Source organism: Lycorma delicatula, chromosome 1 (assembly GCF_047948215.1).
Source record: "Lycorma delicatula isolate Av1 chromosome 1, ASM4794821v1, whole genome shotgun sequence".
Classification (NCBI taxonomy): Eukaryota; Metazoa; Arthropoda; class Insecta; order Hemiptera; family Fulgoridae; genus Lycorma; species Lycorma delicatula.
In genome coordinates this window covers 401,833,702-401,849,405 of record NC_134455.1, presented here as the reverse complement: position 1 = coordinate 401,849,405, position 15,704 = coordinate 401,833,702, and the positions used below count along the sequence as shown (strand labels likewise).

Below are 15,704 nucleotides of genomic sequence, written 5' to 3'. Positions count from 1 at the left end.
GGAGGCCGGCGAAATACTGTCAATTAAACAGGGAAGGGATCAACAACTAGAGGTCTGAATTAGTGGGGCGCAGAAGGCGGGGGAGTTTTCCTCCCTGCTGAAGAACAGAGCAGAGGATCTCCAGGTGGATATAAGAACAAGAGGAGACCGCAGAACAGTCGTTCATGTAAAAGACATGCTAGGCGACACTACTGAGCGAGAGGTCAGGGAAGCGGTAGAGAAGGTACTAGGACAAGGAGAAAACTTTCAGGTCACATCACTAAGGGAGGCATTTGGAAACACAAAAAATGCCACGGTGGTCACAAGTCAAAGGAATGCAACGAAATTAATTGCAGCAAGGCTGAGAGTAGGGTGGGTGAGTTGCAGGGCCTACATCCGGACGGATATAGAGAAATGTTATCGATGTTGGGATGTCGGTCACAGCAGAAGACTGCAGAGGCCAGGACCGTTCAAACCTCTACTTCAACTGTGGTAAACCCGGCCATGTAATTAAAGATTGCAAGGAGGCGACCATATGCCTGGACTGTGGAGCCACTTCACATAGGACCGGGAACCCGTGCTGTAACAAAGGTCATGACTAAAGTAATACTAGTTAATAATAACAGGATCCTACTCTCTAGTGATTTGAGCATAGAAATAGCAGCTAGATACGAAGCAGACTTCCTGGTGGCCACCGAACCTAATGTGTATTCGGCGGCCAGAGAACAGTGGCTGACCGATGGGAATGGTGATGTGGCAATTAGAAAGATCGTTGGAAATGTGGATTATGATCTGTATGGTAGAGGTGACGGACTCATTGCTGTTGAAGTAAGCGATAAGATTATAATAGGTGTACATATCAGCCCTAAGTTCACTTTTCCCACGGAATTATAGGCCAATCTCCCTGTTACCGGTATTGTCTAAGTTGTTCGAGCGAATTTTCCTCGAAAAACTGAGGCAATACATGGAGGGAGAAGTGCGGCCCGAGCAATTTGGGTTCAGGGAGGGTCACTCAACTACCCTCCAACTGGTAAAAATAATAGATGACCCTGTCGGAGGCCTGAACAGGAAAGCGGTGACTGCAGCCGTCTTTCTGGATGTGGCCAAGGCCTTTGACAAAGTTTGGCATAGCGGGCTGCTTTACAAGCTAGCGCGATCGGCGATCCCTTACCGCTATGTCAGACTGATGCGGTCATATCTGCTAGACCGACATTTTGTCGTGCGCGTAGGGGAAACGATTTCCTCTACCAGAGAAATAGCCGCTGGGGTTCCCCAAGGAGCAGTGCTCTCCCCGTTCCTGTACACTTTGTACGTGAACGATATGCCGCTATCGGAAGGGGTCAAAACGGCCCTTTACGCAGACGACACGGCATATTTCTACAGATCCGCAAATGTGGATTACGCGGTCCGGAGGCTCCAAAGGCAGCTGGACTTAGTGGAACCGTGGCTCGACATGTGGAGAATCAGGGTCAACGGTGAAAAATCGGTGGCCGTGATGTTCACATGCAAGACACGAAAACCGACCAGAGCTGGAAATCTCAGGGGAGAAAATCCCTTTTGAGAAAACAGTTAAGTACCTGGGGGTGGTGTTGGACAGGCGGCTTACCTTCGGCGAACATGTAAATTATGTGACCCGGAGGGCTAAGGCCGCCAGAGCCTCGCTATACCCAGTGCTGAACAGTGCCAGCCCGTACCCACTGGCAACTAAGCTTCTCATTTTTCGGCTGTACGTACTGCCGATTCTAACATATGCTTACCCGGCATGGGGGGCAGTGTTGAGCTCCTCGCTTCAAAAGAAGATCGAGGCCGTCCAAAACATCGCGTTGCGGACGATCTTTGGAGCTCCGTGGTTCGTCAGGAACGCCACTCTCCGATCTGATGCGAGATTTCAATCCGTGTCCGAGGTGGGGGTGGCGCAGGCGCGCAGACTGTTCGGGAGAGCGGCTGTGTCCGAACACAGTCATCTTCGGGACATCTGCCGAGAGGACCCAACCCCGACAGTTGTAAGGAAGCGGCCTCACGCCGTACTGGACGAACCACCGTGATGGTGCGGTGCGGGAGCAGAGAATCGACAAATCAGGCTTAGGGCCCTCCATATCGCATGAGCCATAAACGGAATAGCGCGTCAGAGGCGTTTCCGGGGTCGCGAGTGCTTAATTTCCGCGAGTTATATAGTCTGAAGACGTCAAATACGGTAGTCGCGCATAAAAACAAAAACGCCGTCAAAATTTTTAATTTTTTTTCTTTTTTTTTTTTCTCGTGTGTGTGTTCTGCTTCTTTTGTTGCAGATACCAGCAGCCACCGCAGGACAAATGGTTTCTTCACTGCGGCCACGCGGTCCCCCCAGCCCCTTCTCGGACACACGTGTGTCTGAAGGTTGATAGTTGCGTGGAGTGAATAATTTCTGTTTAATTCTTCTAAGAAAATCGCGCCCCAAAACCGCGATCGCGAATAGGTATCACCATTCTGTAAGTTCCCTATTACCTTCCTTTCCCTTCAAGAAAGAAGAAAGAGGGAACGAGCCCAGCAGTCACAAGCCCAGCAGCCACTGACAGCACAGAAGAACGAAGAAACCTGCACTTTCCCCCGTTCAGCCCTTCGGGAATCCAAGGTTAATGGTATGTAACTTCGGTTACTACCAATTCTTGGAAAGTGCAGGCCAAAGAAGAACGAAGAGGTCTTCGGAAGAAGAAGAGGATGAAGAGGAGGGAAGATCCTCTACTCGTCCCAACATCACGGACTGGAGTCCGGAACAGAGCCCAGCAGAGATGCGTCCTGAAAGGCAGCCATAACAGAAGTGGATGAAGAACTTCTACACAACCTTTCCTTTAACACTTACAAGTAAATGAAATTAAACCAGCAATTGCGACTCCTCCGGAGTAGGGGTCGCATTGCTCCCTCCTGATAGTTAGTGCCCCGTTGTGGCGTATTCCTGCTAGCCTATGAAGCGTTAGCACCGAAAGGACTTCAGTGGACGGTCTGAAGGGGAATTGCGTCGGGAGGACAGGTTTCATAAGCCTAGCCTTCCACGGTCGGCCCATAAAATGGGTTCGATAACGCTAGTTTAACAACGGATTGGAATGCAATTAAATCCGTCCTTAAAATACTAAATAATAATAAACAAAACTTGAAAAAATTTGACCCGCTATTAAAAATTAACCCTTTTAAAAAAAAACAAGCCCGATTAGAATGATCCAGCAGCAAGGGACTCTGTCCAGGTTCTGCGATAAAGTAGGGAGTAATAAACTCCTGCCAGCTTTGCATTCCATTCCATTCCATTCCATATCAGCCCTAACTGCAGCAGGGAATCTCTTAAGAACAGACTCCTTGACCTCCAACAAGTCATTATACGAGCTCGGAAGAGAATTGTAGTCCTTGGAGACTTTAACTGCAGGACTGTTCTAGCTGGAGCGGTCTCCTCGAGCGCTAGAGTAAAACTCCTGGAGGAATTGCTGGCAGCGACAGGAATGACATGTATTAATGACGGAACAGCCACCTACCAAGCAAGAGGGCATCAATCGGTCCTGGATTTAGTTATAATTGATGGAAGGATGCGCACTGATGCAGCTGATTTCATGGTTCTTAATGACGAAACAGCCAGCGATCACAGAGTCATCTTTGTTAACTTCAGAGAGCAACGGCCAGAAATAAGACAGATAAATAACAATATCAGAATGTCTGATCAACAGATATATAGAGTGGCTAATAATGCGGCAAATAGAATTAGAAATAGTACTCAGATAACACCTGAAATATTCCAAAATATAGTTAAAGAAGAGATGGCGAACATACCGAGGAGAAATAATATTAAACATAATATGGTCTACTGGTGGTCCAGGGAGATAGAGGAACAGCGTAGAATTATGCAAAGACACAAGAGGACGGCCCAGAGGTTGCGAGCTAGAGTTGGTTCGGAAATAGGATGTAACATTGCGACAGAGCAATATAGGCAAGCGAGAAAGACGGTTAACTTCCTCATAAAGCAGGCCAAAAGAAGGAAATGGTTAGAACTATGCGATGAGTTGAATGCTGATCCGTGGGGAAAGGCTTTCAAAATAGTAACCAAGCGGCTTGGGAGACAAGCTCCGACACTGAATGAAGAAACGGCTGCGTTGCAGATCAGAAAGTTATTCCCCAGAACAGAGGAGCAATATAATAGAGCGGTGATAGAATGCCAGGGAGGAAGATTTACACAAAAAGAGGTCATGGAAGCTATAAATAAATTAAAAAATAAGAAAAGCCCCGGCCCAGATGGCATCCCAGCGGCCATCATTAAGATAATAGCTAGAATCGTACCTTGGGAAATAGTCGATGTAGCCAGCTACAGCCTACAAAATAGAAGCTTCCCTGAATGCTGGAAGGAAGCAAGAACAGTCTTCCTCCCAAAGGCAGGACAAATTCAAGAGAACACAGCATATAGACCGATTACGCTCATAAATAATATGGGAAAAGTAGTTGAAAGGTTGTAAGAAAATAGACTTAGAGAGGAAAAACAATGACTACATCCGGAACAATAAGGATTTAGAATGGGATGGCCCACGGTGACCGCAGTCGAGAAGGTAAAAAACTGGGCATTAAATTGCAGAAGCGGCACATGGAGGACTAGAAAAATCCCCATGATCATAATGCTTGATGTTAGAAACGCATTTGGTACGGTCCCCTGGACAGCCATCATTGAGGCGCATCAAGCCATGCAAATAAGTAAATACTTAGTAAATCAGATAGATCAATATCTGCAAAATAGGTTCATAGAGGTCAAAACCATAGAAAGGAAAGCCATATTTCAGGTATTCGGAGGGGTTCCACAGGGATCTGTCCTTGGCCCAACCTTATGGAATGTTTTCTATGATAAAATCTTCAGGCTGAACTACCCCGAAGGGGTATCGATAGTAGGATACGCGGATGATATCGCAATATTAGTAGAAGACAGAGATATTAATGAACTGGAGAACAAGGCAAACCAAGCACTTAGAACAATAGATGAATAGATGGAGGATAACAAATTAGAAATAGCTCCTAATAAATCCTGTTGCCTGGTCCTCTCGGGTAGAAGACCATTAAGAAGTGTGAATCTAAATATCAGAGGACAGAGAATCGATGAAGTAAAAGTAACAAAATACTTGGGGGTACTTCTGGACAAAAGTTTACGGTTCAGCAAGCATATCGATATGATTTGTGGGAGAGTTACTCCTGCTGTAAAGGGATTAAGAGGATTATTTCAAAACCATGGCTCACCTAAAATGGTTATTCGAAGATTGATAACCGCGGCTATCACTTCGGCGGTACTGTATGCGGCTCCCATATGGGGGGCGGCAATGAACATACAGCGAAATAAAAAGAAGTTGAGAAGTGTCCATAGACTGGCATTGCTGCTAGTTACTGTACGGTATCGTATTACGCGCTGTGCGTACTGACCGGGGTCCTACACATAGACCTTCAGATAAAAGCCAGAACCCTCAGACACAGCGGTATGTCGAAAGAAGAGATGGAAGGGATTATAGAACAAGAATGGCAAGAAGAGCGGGCAGGGTCCAGAGTGGGAGAATGGACCAGACGCCTAATCCCTAATATTAAAACCTGGAATAACAATAGACTCGGAGATGTCAATTTTTACATGACACAATTACTGTCGGGGCACGGCTCTTTCGGTCAGTATCTGTATAGGATGGGAAAAGAGCCACCCCGCAGTGCATCTATTGTCCAGACGACGACGATGCCGAACATACGTTGTTCATATGTCCAAGATGGGCCGTTAACAGAGGTCAAATAGTAATTAATGGTCTTACACCAGAAAAATCTCATAAACCGGTTGGGGTACAACAATGAGAACCGGGAATGGTTCCGCAGGTTCGCCGGGGAGGTCCTGCGGGCCAAAGAGGATGAAGACAGAAGAACGGGAGTATAAACAGTAGGGTAGGGCGGACAGTCACTCCATGGAGGGCCTGTACGTCCTGGTGTGCGGGAACCTGAGAAGGGGGTGAACTCCAGGGGAGTTTGAGTTTGGGTTAAAATAAAAGACCAAGTCCCGGTCGGCGGGGTCGTTCCTGCGGGAGCCTAGGCTCTTTGTGGGGTCAGCGCTGTCGATTAGAGGCCAAAGGCGTAAAAACCGAGTCGCGGTTCCCTGCTGAGGCGCTGGGGGCCGGACCTTGGCTCTAAAGCGAGGGATTAGAGGCAGGCAATGTAAAACAAAAGATCCGAGACCGGGGAGGCCAACCTGCCGTGCCGGACGTATAGCCGGCGGGTGGGGGACGCCTCCTTTGAGAGTAAAAGGACACTCACCCCGACTGAGTATACTTAACTGGATATCCGATCGGGGAGAGTAGGAAAAAAAAAAAAAAAAGGAGGTGGAAGAATCCAAAAGGACATTAGAGCTATATTTTGATCCCAGAAGTAGCTGCTGTATTGGTCAATAGACCAAGGGTCATTTGGGTTCTACGTCTGCAGGATTGGAAGGAGGTGTACAGATCAATGTCAGTATTGTGAAGAAACTAACACATTGGAGCACATCTTTTTCATGTGTCCCAGGTGGAAGGAAGAACTGGCATGTGATGGTTTGGACTCGCTTGGGGGTCATGCAGTTGATGCTCTTGTTCGGTGAGAGTTGGACCATGTGTTCACAGTGGTTTCTGGTGGAGCGCTCCACCAGAAACTACTAAAGGAAGAACATGAGGTGAGCAGCATGAAGAACATGAGGTAAGATGTCAGTTGAGGGTAGTGCTGGGCACCAGTCTTTGGGGGCAGGTGACAGGTGTGCCTCGACACTGCCATCAGCAATGGCTCCCATGAAATGCATTCCTGCCATCTAAGGCTAGCATAGCTGTGTGGAGAAGAATCTACGTGTATAGTAAATATTGAGTTGTAAATATCATGTGAATGTGGTGTGTAAATATTTTCATGAATGTGAGGTGTACCTGTGATGCACGTAGTGCTGAATTTGAGCCTTTACAGCAGTTCCAGTACCACATTGCCTGAGGGAATGGGCTTTTAGCGAGTCCACTGCAGTAGGCGGTGAACATCACACCCAGTATGTACAGGCTACTGAGCGTTTGGTTTAGGCATGTTTTCCCACTTCCGATGTAAAACAAAAAAAAAACACTATTTTCTATTTTATTATGTACTTATGATTTTGCATTCATGGGTCTCATGCCTGTCTATTAAATTAAATATAAATAAATAATATTAAAAATTTACCACATGCAAAAATTTAAAAACTTACCAAATACAATTGCCCAGCCTTTGCTTGAGAATAAAAATGGAAAATTAGGCCTTAACAACAAAGACAATTGCAAAAATATACGAAGTACTTCAAAAAATTATTAAACTGCCATGAACCAGCAGTAAGATTTCATTTCCAAAATCCAACATGAACTAATAATGCAGACACCACCCGTCTGCACAGATTACAGTGACAGGCCTTAACTGTCCATTTCACGACTCTAACAACATGACATCTATTACATTGATTGTGTCTAGCGGGTCAGTTACTGCTGCACACTTCTCATACTAAGCGGCCGATATGATGTTATACCATCAGGTAGTTTACCTAGTTTGATTGGTTTCAGCTATTTTCCATACATCGAGAAAATATTCAATGTTGAGAATGGATGTACAGTAATAATAATTATAATAGCTGAACAAGAACTTTACGATGAGTGAAGTTAGCATTGTAGATAATTTATGAATTAGATAGTATGCAAACAATGAAGATATTGCATTTTAAAGTTTAATGATAAGAAAATTAGAATTTATTTTGCAAAAGCAGCAAAATTTATTTGTTCTGAATGAATACATAAAAATGTTAAAAACATCTATTCATATGTTAAAATCAGCTCCTGGGTTGTGTATGAGATTTTTCACTGATTTTCTTATTTCTGCATGCCAGCAATCTTTTAATTTTTTTCAAATTAAAAATCTTTTTGGGTGAAATTAAAATTAATTTAATATATATTCTTAGAATTAACCTTCACTTTAACAAAGCAGTACTTGCTGATAATACTTCCTATCTCTATCTATACTATTATATAAAGAGGCAGAGGGTTTTCGTTTGTTTGGGATAAACAAAAAAACTCCTTAATCACTTTCAACCAAATTTTTACCCACATTTCTCAGCATAACTGAGAAGGTTTTTAGATATGTTTTCAATCTCAAAAAAAAAAAAATGGGTATATATCTGTAGTAGTGGAGATTTTCCGGTTGAAGCACAATCTTTAATGAACTGTGAGTCATCACTGTGTGAGGTGAGGTTGAACTGAATGCATCATATCAGTCGACTGAAAATATTTTTGAGTAATATTAAATTTTGAACAATTTCTTTCTGTTTAACAATAATGACCTTCCCTTGGGGTATGCATGTGAGGCTAGAGTGGTAAGGTATACGAACACCTCATGGGAGGCTAGCCCAATCATTACTATGAACTTGTAACAAACAGGGTGCCCCTGGGGCACTTTTTTGGAGGTGCAATGTGGTGCTCTTATATCAGAAAACAATCATCCGATTTTGAAAATTCAAACTGGGAATATATATATATATATAGTTTGTCTGTTTGCTCATGCATCATGTGAGACGAATCTGACTGACTGATTACTTTCAAATTTCAGAATACATATGTGTTACCCCAGAGAAGGTTTTAAGCCATTAACCGAGGCCCTAGCTCCCTTGAACATTGAGATATTAAAAATATTCATTATTTCTTCACTCCCAAGACGGGTGAAGTTGTGAATTAAAGAAATTCATTAAGGAAAAGATAGATTTATTCTTCTACTTCATTACTGAATATTTCTGCCGCCATTGCAAAGAAATAAGTTATGATTTTTTCATTGTCAAAGGCGTGTGTACTTTAGTTACTATAGTTCCTATTACCTATATTTCATAATTTAGTTTCTTTTTCAGGGTTCTGTCCAACCTCATCATGTATGTTACAATATCCAATAATTATAAATACTTACATGACCTGGATAAAATTCCTCCTCTTCTTCTGCCTTTATAGTGTGTACATCATTAATTTTAAGATTAATCCGAGGTGGAATGTCATCATTTAATGAGATCTCAGATTTCTATAAAAATAAGATGAAAAAAACCTTACAAAAATGTTGAAATTAATTAATATTCAATAAAATATCTTTTTTTATTCTGACAAACTTAAATATACCATTGTAAATTAAAAAAATATTAAAAAAAAAGGTCTTTCAACCCATCAAAGACAGAAAAGAAGACACAAATTATTTAACCCCTTCATAGTTTTTGATGAAATAACTCATCAAATAACTACCCTGATAAAAATTTCCTTGACGAAATAATTCGACATCCACTTTTTTGCTGAAAAGTGCCACTGATGAATTATGAATTAACCCATTTAATTGTGTTTGTTGATGGGTTACTGTAACATATGCGAGTCTAGTTCCATTTTTACTCTAATTTATTGCTGAAGCGGTAGTATCATATTGTTTCTCTATTCTATATGTCCTAACAAAGTATATTCATTATTCGGGTTATTTTTTGCAAATAAATTAGTTGACATTCTTTATGTCAAGCAGACTAATCTTTATGTCAAAGATTTCTTTAAAAAAAAATAACTACTAAACAAGTTTTTGAGGTTTCACCTGTGAAAACAGACTGATAATTATGAGATGCATTTGTTTGTAGCTCTATATATGCTATCAGGAATTACCTGAAAGCCACAAACTGAAAGTTATTACACAAACAACCTCCTTTTTACAACTCTTGAATTTGGAAATGTTTTAGCCCAAAGAATCAAACTTTTATTGTATTCCCTCAATTTTACTCATGATGATAATAATACTAATAAATCTTCAAAAAATAAAATCGATTATTGACTATCTTGTTAAAAGATTCAGAGATGTATATACACCAGAAAAAATTTTAGCAGATGATGAAAGTTTACTGGAAAGGTAGGCTAAATTTCATTCACTTTATTAGAATAAAATGAGCACACTTTGATATAAAAACATTTCAGAGCCAGAAACTGGATATATATAAATAAAAATTGATAGCATACGTAGATGCAAGCAAACAAAATATAAAAACTCCTAATCATGGCTACACCACTAATATTGTCATTACTCTTTTTGAAACTAGTAACCAACCAGTGAACAATAAAGCTACCCCACGAACGTCCACTTAAATAAGAATGATATGTATGACATGTAAACAATGTGTAGTCTTGTACACTCAGGCGTAACATTCCTGTGTTATATGGTTTATTGAACCCCAACTATCAAAGTCTATAGGTGTCCATGGTTTATATTTTAATTGTCTATAAAAGCAAGTAAATTTTACTAGGATTTGAACTTTACAACCTTTTGACTTCAAAAATCAGCTGTTACAGCAGTGTTAATTAACTGCCTATTTGCAACTCAACAAATATTAGTAACAAAATATACATATACATATAGTATATGTAGGTTGGTATATATACATATAGTATAAGGTTGGTATATATATACCAACCTTTGTAAAACTGATTATAAAAGCAAATGTTATATAGTGTATCTTTGGTACCATATTACTATCTCTTTTTTCTTACACTGTACATTGTATTTTCATTTTTCAAATTTCTTCTTAATTTAACTGAAACACATTTACTTTTTATTTTTTTTTACTTATTGTATTACCCATTAAATATAGAATCACACAACCTTTTTTAAATTACCCCTTTCAATTATCCAGATTTGGCCTTGAAATGTCCATCTGGATAATTGGTGTGCCACTGTATATAAAATCTAACACTTACCACTTCATTTTCAACTTTTAAATTTTCTGGTTTAACTAAGTTAAACTCCTCAATTGTTAGAGATGTGTTTTGATTATTCATAATTTCAAGCAGTTCCTCCTCTTTCAGTTGTACTGAATCTATTTTCTGTAATAAAAAACAATAAATAAATGCTACAAAGTAAACATGTTTATGATTTATTGTACAATTTATAAAAGTAAAATAAATTGTATATGTAATTCGCTTATCATACACAAACAGCGCAGCAACAGTTAAAAAGATGATGTTTTTTACAAATTGTAAGCTTCTGCAATCAAATAATTTGTTAAACTGTTCGAGTAATTCTAATGATTTAGTTTTTCTTATCTTACTGACAGTGGTGTTAATATTGCTTACGGTGAAATTTTTTATCATGATAAATATAATTTATCACGATCATCAGAGATAATGTTACCTAAGATTTTGAAATCTAATTTTATTTCTCATAAATACTTAACAGATTATAAAAATATTCATCTTACAATAGTCAGAATTTACTAAATAAGAATATATGATTACATTTTCTCATAAAAATTGATTGTAAACAATATTAATTTTTTTTATCGCAATATAAGCATGAAGCTAGTGCATGGAACATGGAAATGTCACTTTATAGTGTATGAAAAATGTCACACCTAAGCAGGATTTGATATTGATCATGAATATAAATTTATTAATAAGAAGAGAGTTCCATAAGCTACAAAAACAATATAAATCTACTTTAATTAAAAATGAAATTCATACAGTGTGTGATAAGGAGGGAAAAATAATGTTGACAACTAAATTCATATTAGACTGTGTAGAATTAATATGGAAAGGAAAGAAAGCAATGGTTTTAAATGTTGTCAAAGGGTTATTAAATATATATGTATTTATATATGTATACTTTTTATTCCCTTAATGTGTATGTTGCAATTTGTTCAAGTAGTTAACAATAAAACTACCCTACCATGGGCCAATTAGATGAGAATGATATGTAAACAATGTGTTATCTTGTACACTCAAATCTCTGCTACAGAGGAATTATTTTTTATCAGTGTTTATTTTACTGGAGGTTTTTAACTGAATTTTTGCAATTCATTCAGGAAACACACGCGCGCGCGCACACACACACACACATTAATCTCAATTATAAAAGTAAATTTCTACACATAGAAACTTTTTTTTTCCACCATATTTATTTTTTGTTACATTGTACAAATTTACATATATTCCAAATATCTTTCTGGGTCAATACAATTAATGTAACCCAAGGGTTGGCACTAATTCAAAAAAAAAATTCAAACTCACCCACTTGTTTTCCACATGTCTCAGGACCTTAAAAAAAAGTCCTTTTTTTTATTTAAGCAGTTTACCTGTGGCGGCCATTTTTGTTATGGTACACACACCTATTTTTGTGATTGTAAGGGTTTATGAAAACAATCGTAACTCAAAAACTGTTATTCCGGAAAGAATGAACCAAAAAGCAATATATTCATATTTTTTCAAGGTGAAAGAATGGACTAGCGGTTATTTACCTATCTCTCTTCTTTTTACGAGAAAATTACCGATAAATTTGATCTTGAAAAACAGTGAAATTTTACTTTTGGTAATTTATCTTGATGAGGTGAGGATGCCAAACACAGTTTGAATTATTTTTTTACATGTAGGTATTGTTAGTAGTTTTACCACAAATAATATCAATAGTGATATAATACTTAACCCTACATTTTTTAAAACTAATCTTTTTACATGATTTAAGTTTTGGCTTCAAATAATTTTGACGGGCTGGTAATAAAAATTTCAAATTTGCACCGCTTGCAGTGTTTTTATAGATGTTTATGGAAAATAAAATAGTTTCTTGTGTACTGTACTAATAAAAAACTTATAACCTCTCAAAAATCATGAAAAACTTGCTACAAGCAATACAATTTTGACTTAATAAAAGGGATTTCTTGTCGATTTAATATTTTTATACTTAATACTACAGTTGAAATAGACTTGTTTGAACCATTCAACTGCAGTGCTCATCTTATAACAGGCGCTTGAATTCATTTTGTCATCAGGAAAATACATGTTGCAACATACTCATTTATGCTTGTTGCATCATTTAGCTTTGCAGTTACAGACTGGTGTGTCTGACATTAGTCAGTGACCTGTTCACGTCTTTACCAAGTGTCGCAAATTTCATTCTGTTTTTGAAAGTGTTTATTAAATAAATAAGTTTTCATTATTATATTAGCAAATTTTTAAATTATTTAAATTTTTACATTATTTTTCAAGTAAAACAATGGAAGAACAATGTCCCATAGGAATTTATGTGAATGAAGAGTGTCAAAACATTGTACTGGTACAGTGCCAAAAGAACTCATTAAAATTTGTGAATTTACTGATGAAAACAAATCAACTTATTTTTTTACGTGTTAATTCAGATGTCACTAGTGTTTGTAAATATCATGAGAATGTTTTTGTCAACATTCAGTCACCTGCATTGACAGTTCTGTTGCAACCCTTTGAGAACTCATAAAAAAACCAGTTAAGGAAACCTTGACAAATAACATTAGAGCAAGCTCTAAAAGAACACATTTTTTCAAATTTAAATTTAGTACCTGGAAAGTCTTTTTCTGTTAACTGTTTCAAAAGTAATTTTTCTCAGCAGAACAAAGATCTACACGAATGTAAAAACCAAGAGCAATATATTGCCCCACATCACAAAATTGAACGATTGGATGTTGGTTGTAGCATTTTGGGTGTATCACTTCCATAAAAATTAATTAAAAATTAAGGTATTAGAAGCTACAATAAATATGTTCTTGTGTCAGAAAGCATTGGAAGATGTTACTTTACTTCAGACTAAGCTGTCCACATTAGAGATTTTTATTGCTAACCCCATGAAAGTTATTTAAAGCCAAAATTTTAATTTTTTGTAAAAAAATTAGTTTTCAAAAAATCATAAAAATTTAGGGGTATGGATATCACCATTTTACCATTTATTTATTTATACCATATATTATTATTATTATTTATTTATTACCATTTATTTATGGTAAAACTACTAACATATACCTACATATAAAAATAATAATTCAAACTGTGCATGCCATCACTGCCTCTTGAAAAAAATGACCAAAAGTGAAATTTCTGTATTTCTCATGTTCAACTTAATTTTCTCACAGAAAGACGAGATATGTAAATAAACCACTGTACAAGCTTATACCTTGAGAAAATATGAATAAATTGTTTTTGTTTTATCCTTTCAGGACTAATGGTTTTCTTTAGTTATGAATCTTTTTGTAAGCCCTTACAATCACAAAAAAAAGTGTGCGCATTGTAACAAAAATGGCCACCACAGGTAAAATGCTTAAATAAAATCGTTAGAAATTAGTTATTAAGACTGTATAAACTAAATAACTTTCACTGTGAAGGAATATACGAAATACTCCTGATTTACTAAAAAAAATTTAAAAATTTAAAAGAATACTTTTAAGATCTTGAGACATGTGGAACAAAGTGGGTAAGTTTCAATTTTTTTTTTTGAATTGGTTAAACCATCCTTGGCTCACATCAAATGGATTGACCCATCCCTCATTTTGAAATACATGATGGTAACTAAAATTGGCTGAATCCACAAAACAGAATTCCTTATGTTAAAATTGATAATTTTATCTCTAAGCCTATTTATGTTAGATATGGATTAAGACAAAGCATGCATTTGGGTTCTCAAATTTTCCTTGTATTTATAAATTACTGTTTATTCATATGCTATTCGCATTTTTTAATTTTTTGCAGATGATATATGAAATTGTTTAAGCCGATTACAAATCTAGTTGATATTCAATTACTTCCGATCAACTTGAACTGTGAGCAAAAATAGTATTTCTGCTAACTTTAAAAAAATTAATTTCATATTCAATTTGGAAGGTTTCAAAATGTTGATATAATTGTGCAGCTGAATAATATAAAATAATACTGCAATACAAAAGGTATCTTCTATTAAAGACTTAGCTGTATGTTTTGATAGCAAGTTATCCTTCAATGAATAAACTGGTAATACTGTAAGTCACTAAAAATGATAAATTTTATGCATCCTGATTCTATGCCAATTCTATGATTCTATTACCAATCATAACTTTATTCATATCTTTAATTTGTTAAAAATACCAAGAATTGAGAGATTTCTGATCAGGACAGATTTAATATTTGCTACTAAAATTTTTAGTAATTATTTTGACTATCCTAATTTATTGCAGTTTTTTAACTTTCATATTAACTACATTGATTGGTATAATTTTCAAAATTTTCATGGTTACATAGATTATCTATTACTATGTCGCCTATACTATGTAAAGTACACTTAATACCTTAACCTTTTCAAGAGCTATTCTAACTTATGAATGAAAATTTTGTTATGTAATTATGTTGGTTTTTTAATATGATTTTGTATTCATGGGTTTCATGCCTGTCTATATCAATTAAATAAATAAATACAATTTAAAATTTAACATACTTACCAAATAGCAATTGTACAGTCTTTGTTTTAGGGTAAAAATAGAAAATTAGGCCACAACAGCAAAGACAATTGCAACATTCCAGCAAGTACTTTAAAAGATCATTAAACTACCAAGAAGCCAAGGTAACAATTCAATTCAAAATCTAGCAACTTGAACTGAAAAATCCAAACAAAATAATTAAATCAAAATATGCAAAATCAGCCAGAAATTAAATAACAAGGTAGCAAGGGTTAATTTTACTGCAGCAAATTACAGAAACAATCATGAAAACAACAGATGAAACAGAATGAAATAACGACAAAGGTATTTCCTTCTTACCTTTGACAAACAAAATCCTTTCAAAATATTACTGAATTAAATCAAACACTTAACAACATTACTAAATAGACTCTTCCAAACACCTCTCATAGACAGCTTTCTTATAATTCCTTAATGACTGTTCTTTATGTTTTATAGTGGCTTGAAT

The 15,704-nt window shown here is 37.0% G+C and overlaps 1 protein-coding gene across 1 annotated transcript in view; it reads right to left on the bottom strand.

Annotated features, from left to right (window-relative positions):
* LOC142318019 (uncharacterized) overlaps positions 1–13,288 on the bottom strand; it is a 33,138-nt gene extending 19,850 nt beyond the window's left edge. The window contains exons 1-3 of the mRNA XM_075354550.1: positions 13,214–13,288; positions 10,731–10,856; positions 8,926–9,033 (exon numbers count right to left, since the gene is read on the bottom strand). Of these exons, the coding sequence (XP_075210665.1) occupies positions 8,926–9,033; positions 10,731–10,856; positions 13,214–13,288 (309 nt within the window). The remainder of the gene's footprint in view (positions 1–8,925; positions 9,034–10,730; positions 10,857–13,213) is intronic.
* Positions 13,289–15,704: the final 2,416 nt, after the last annotated feature.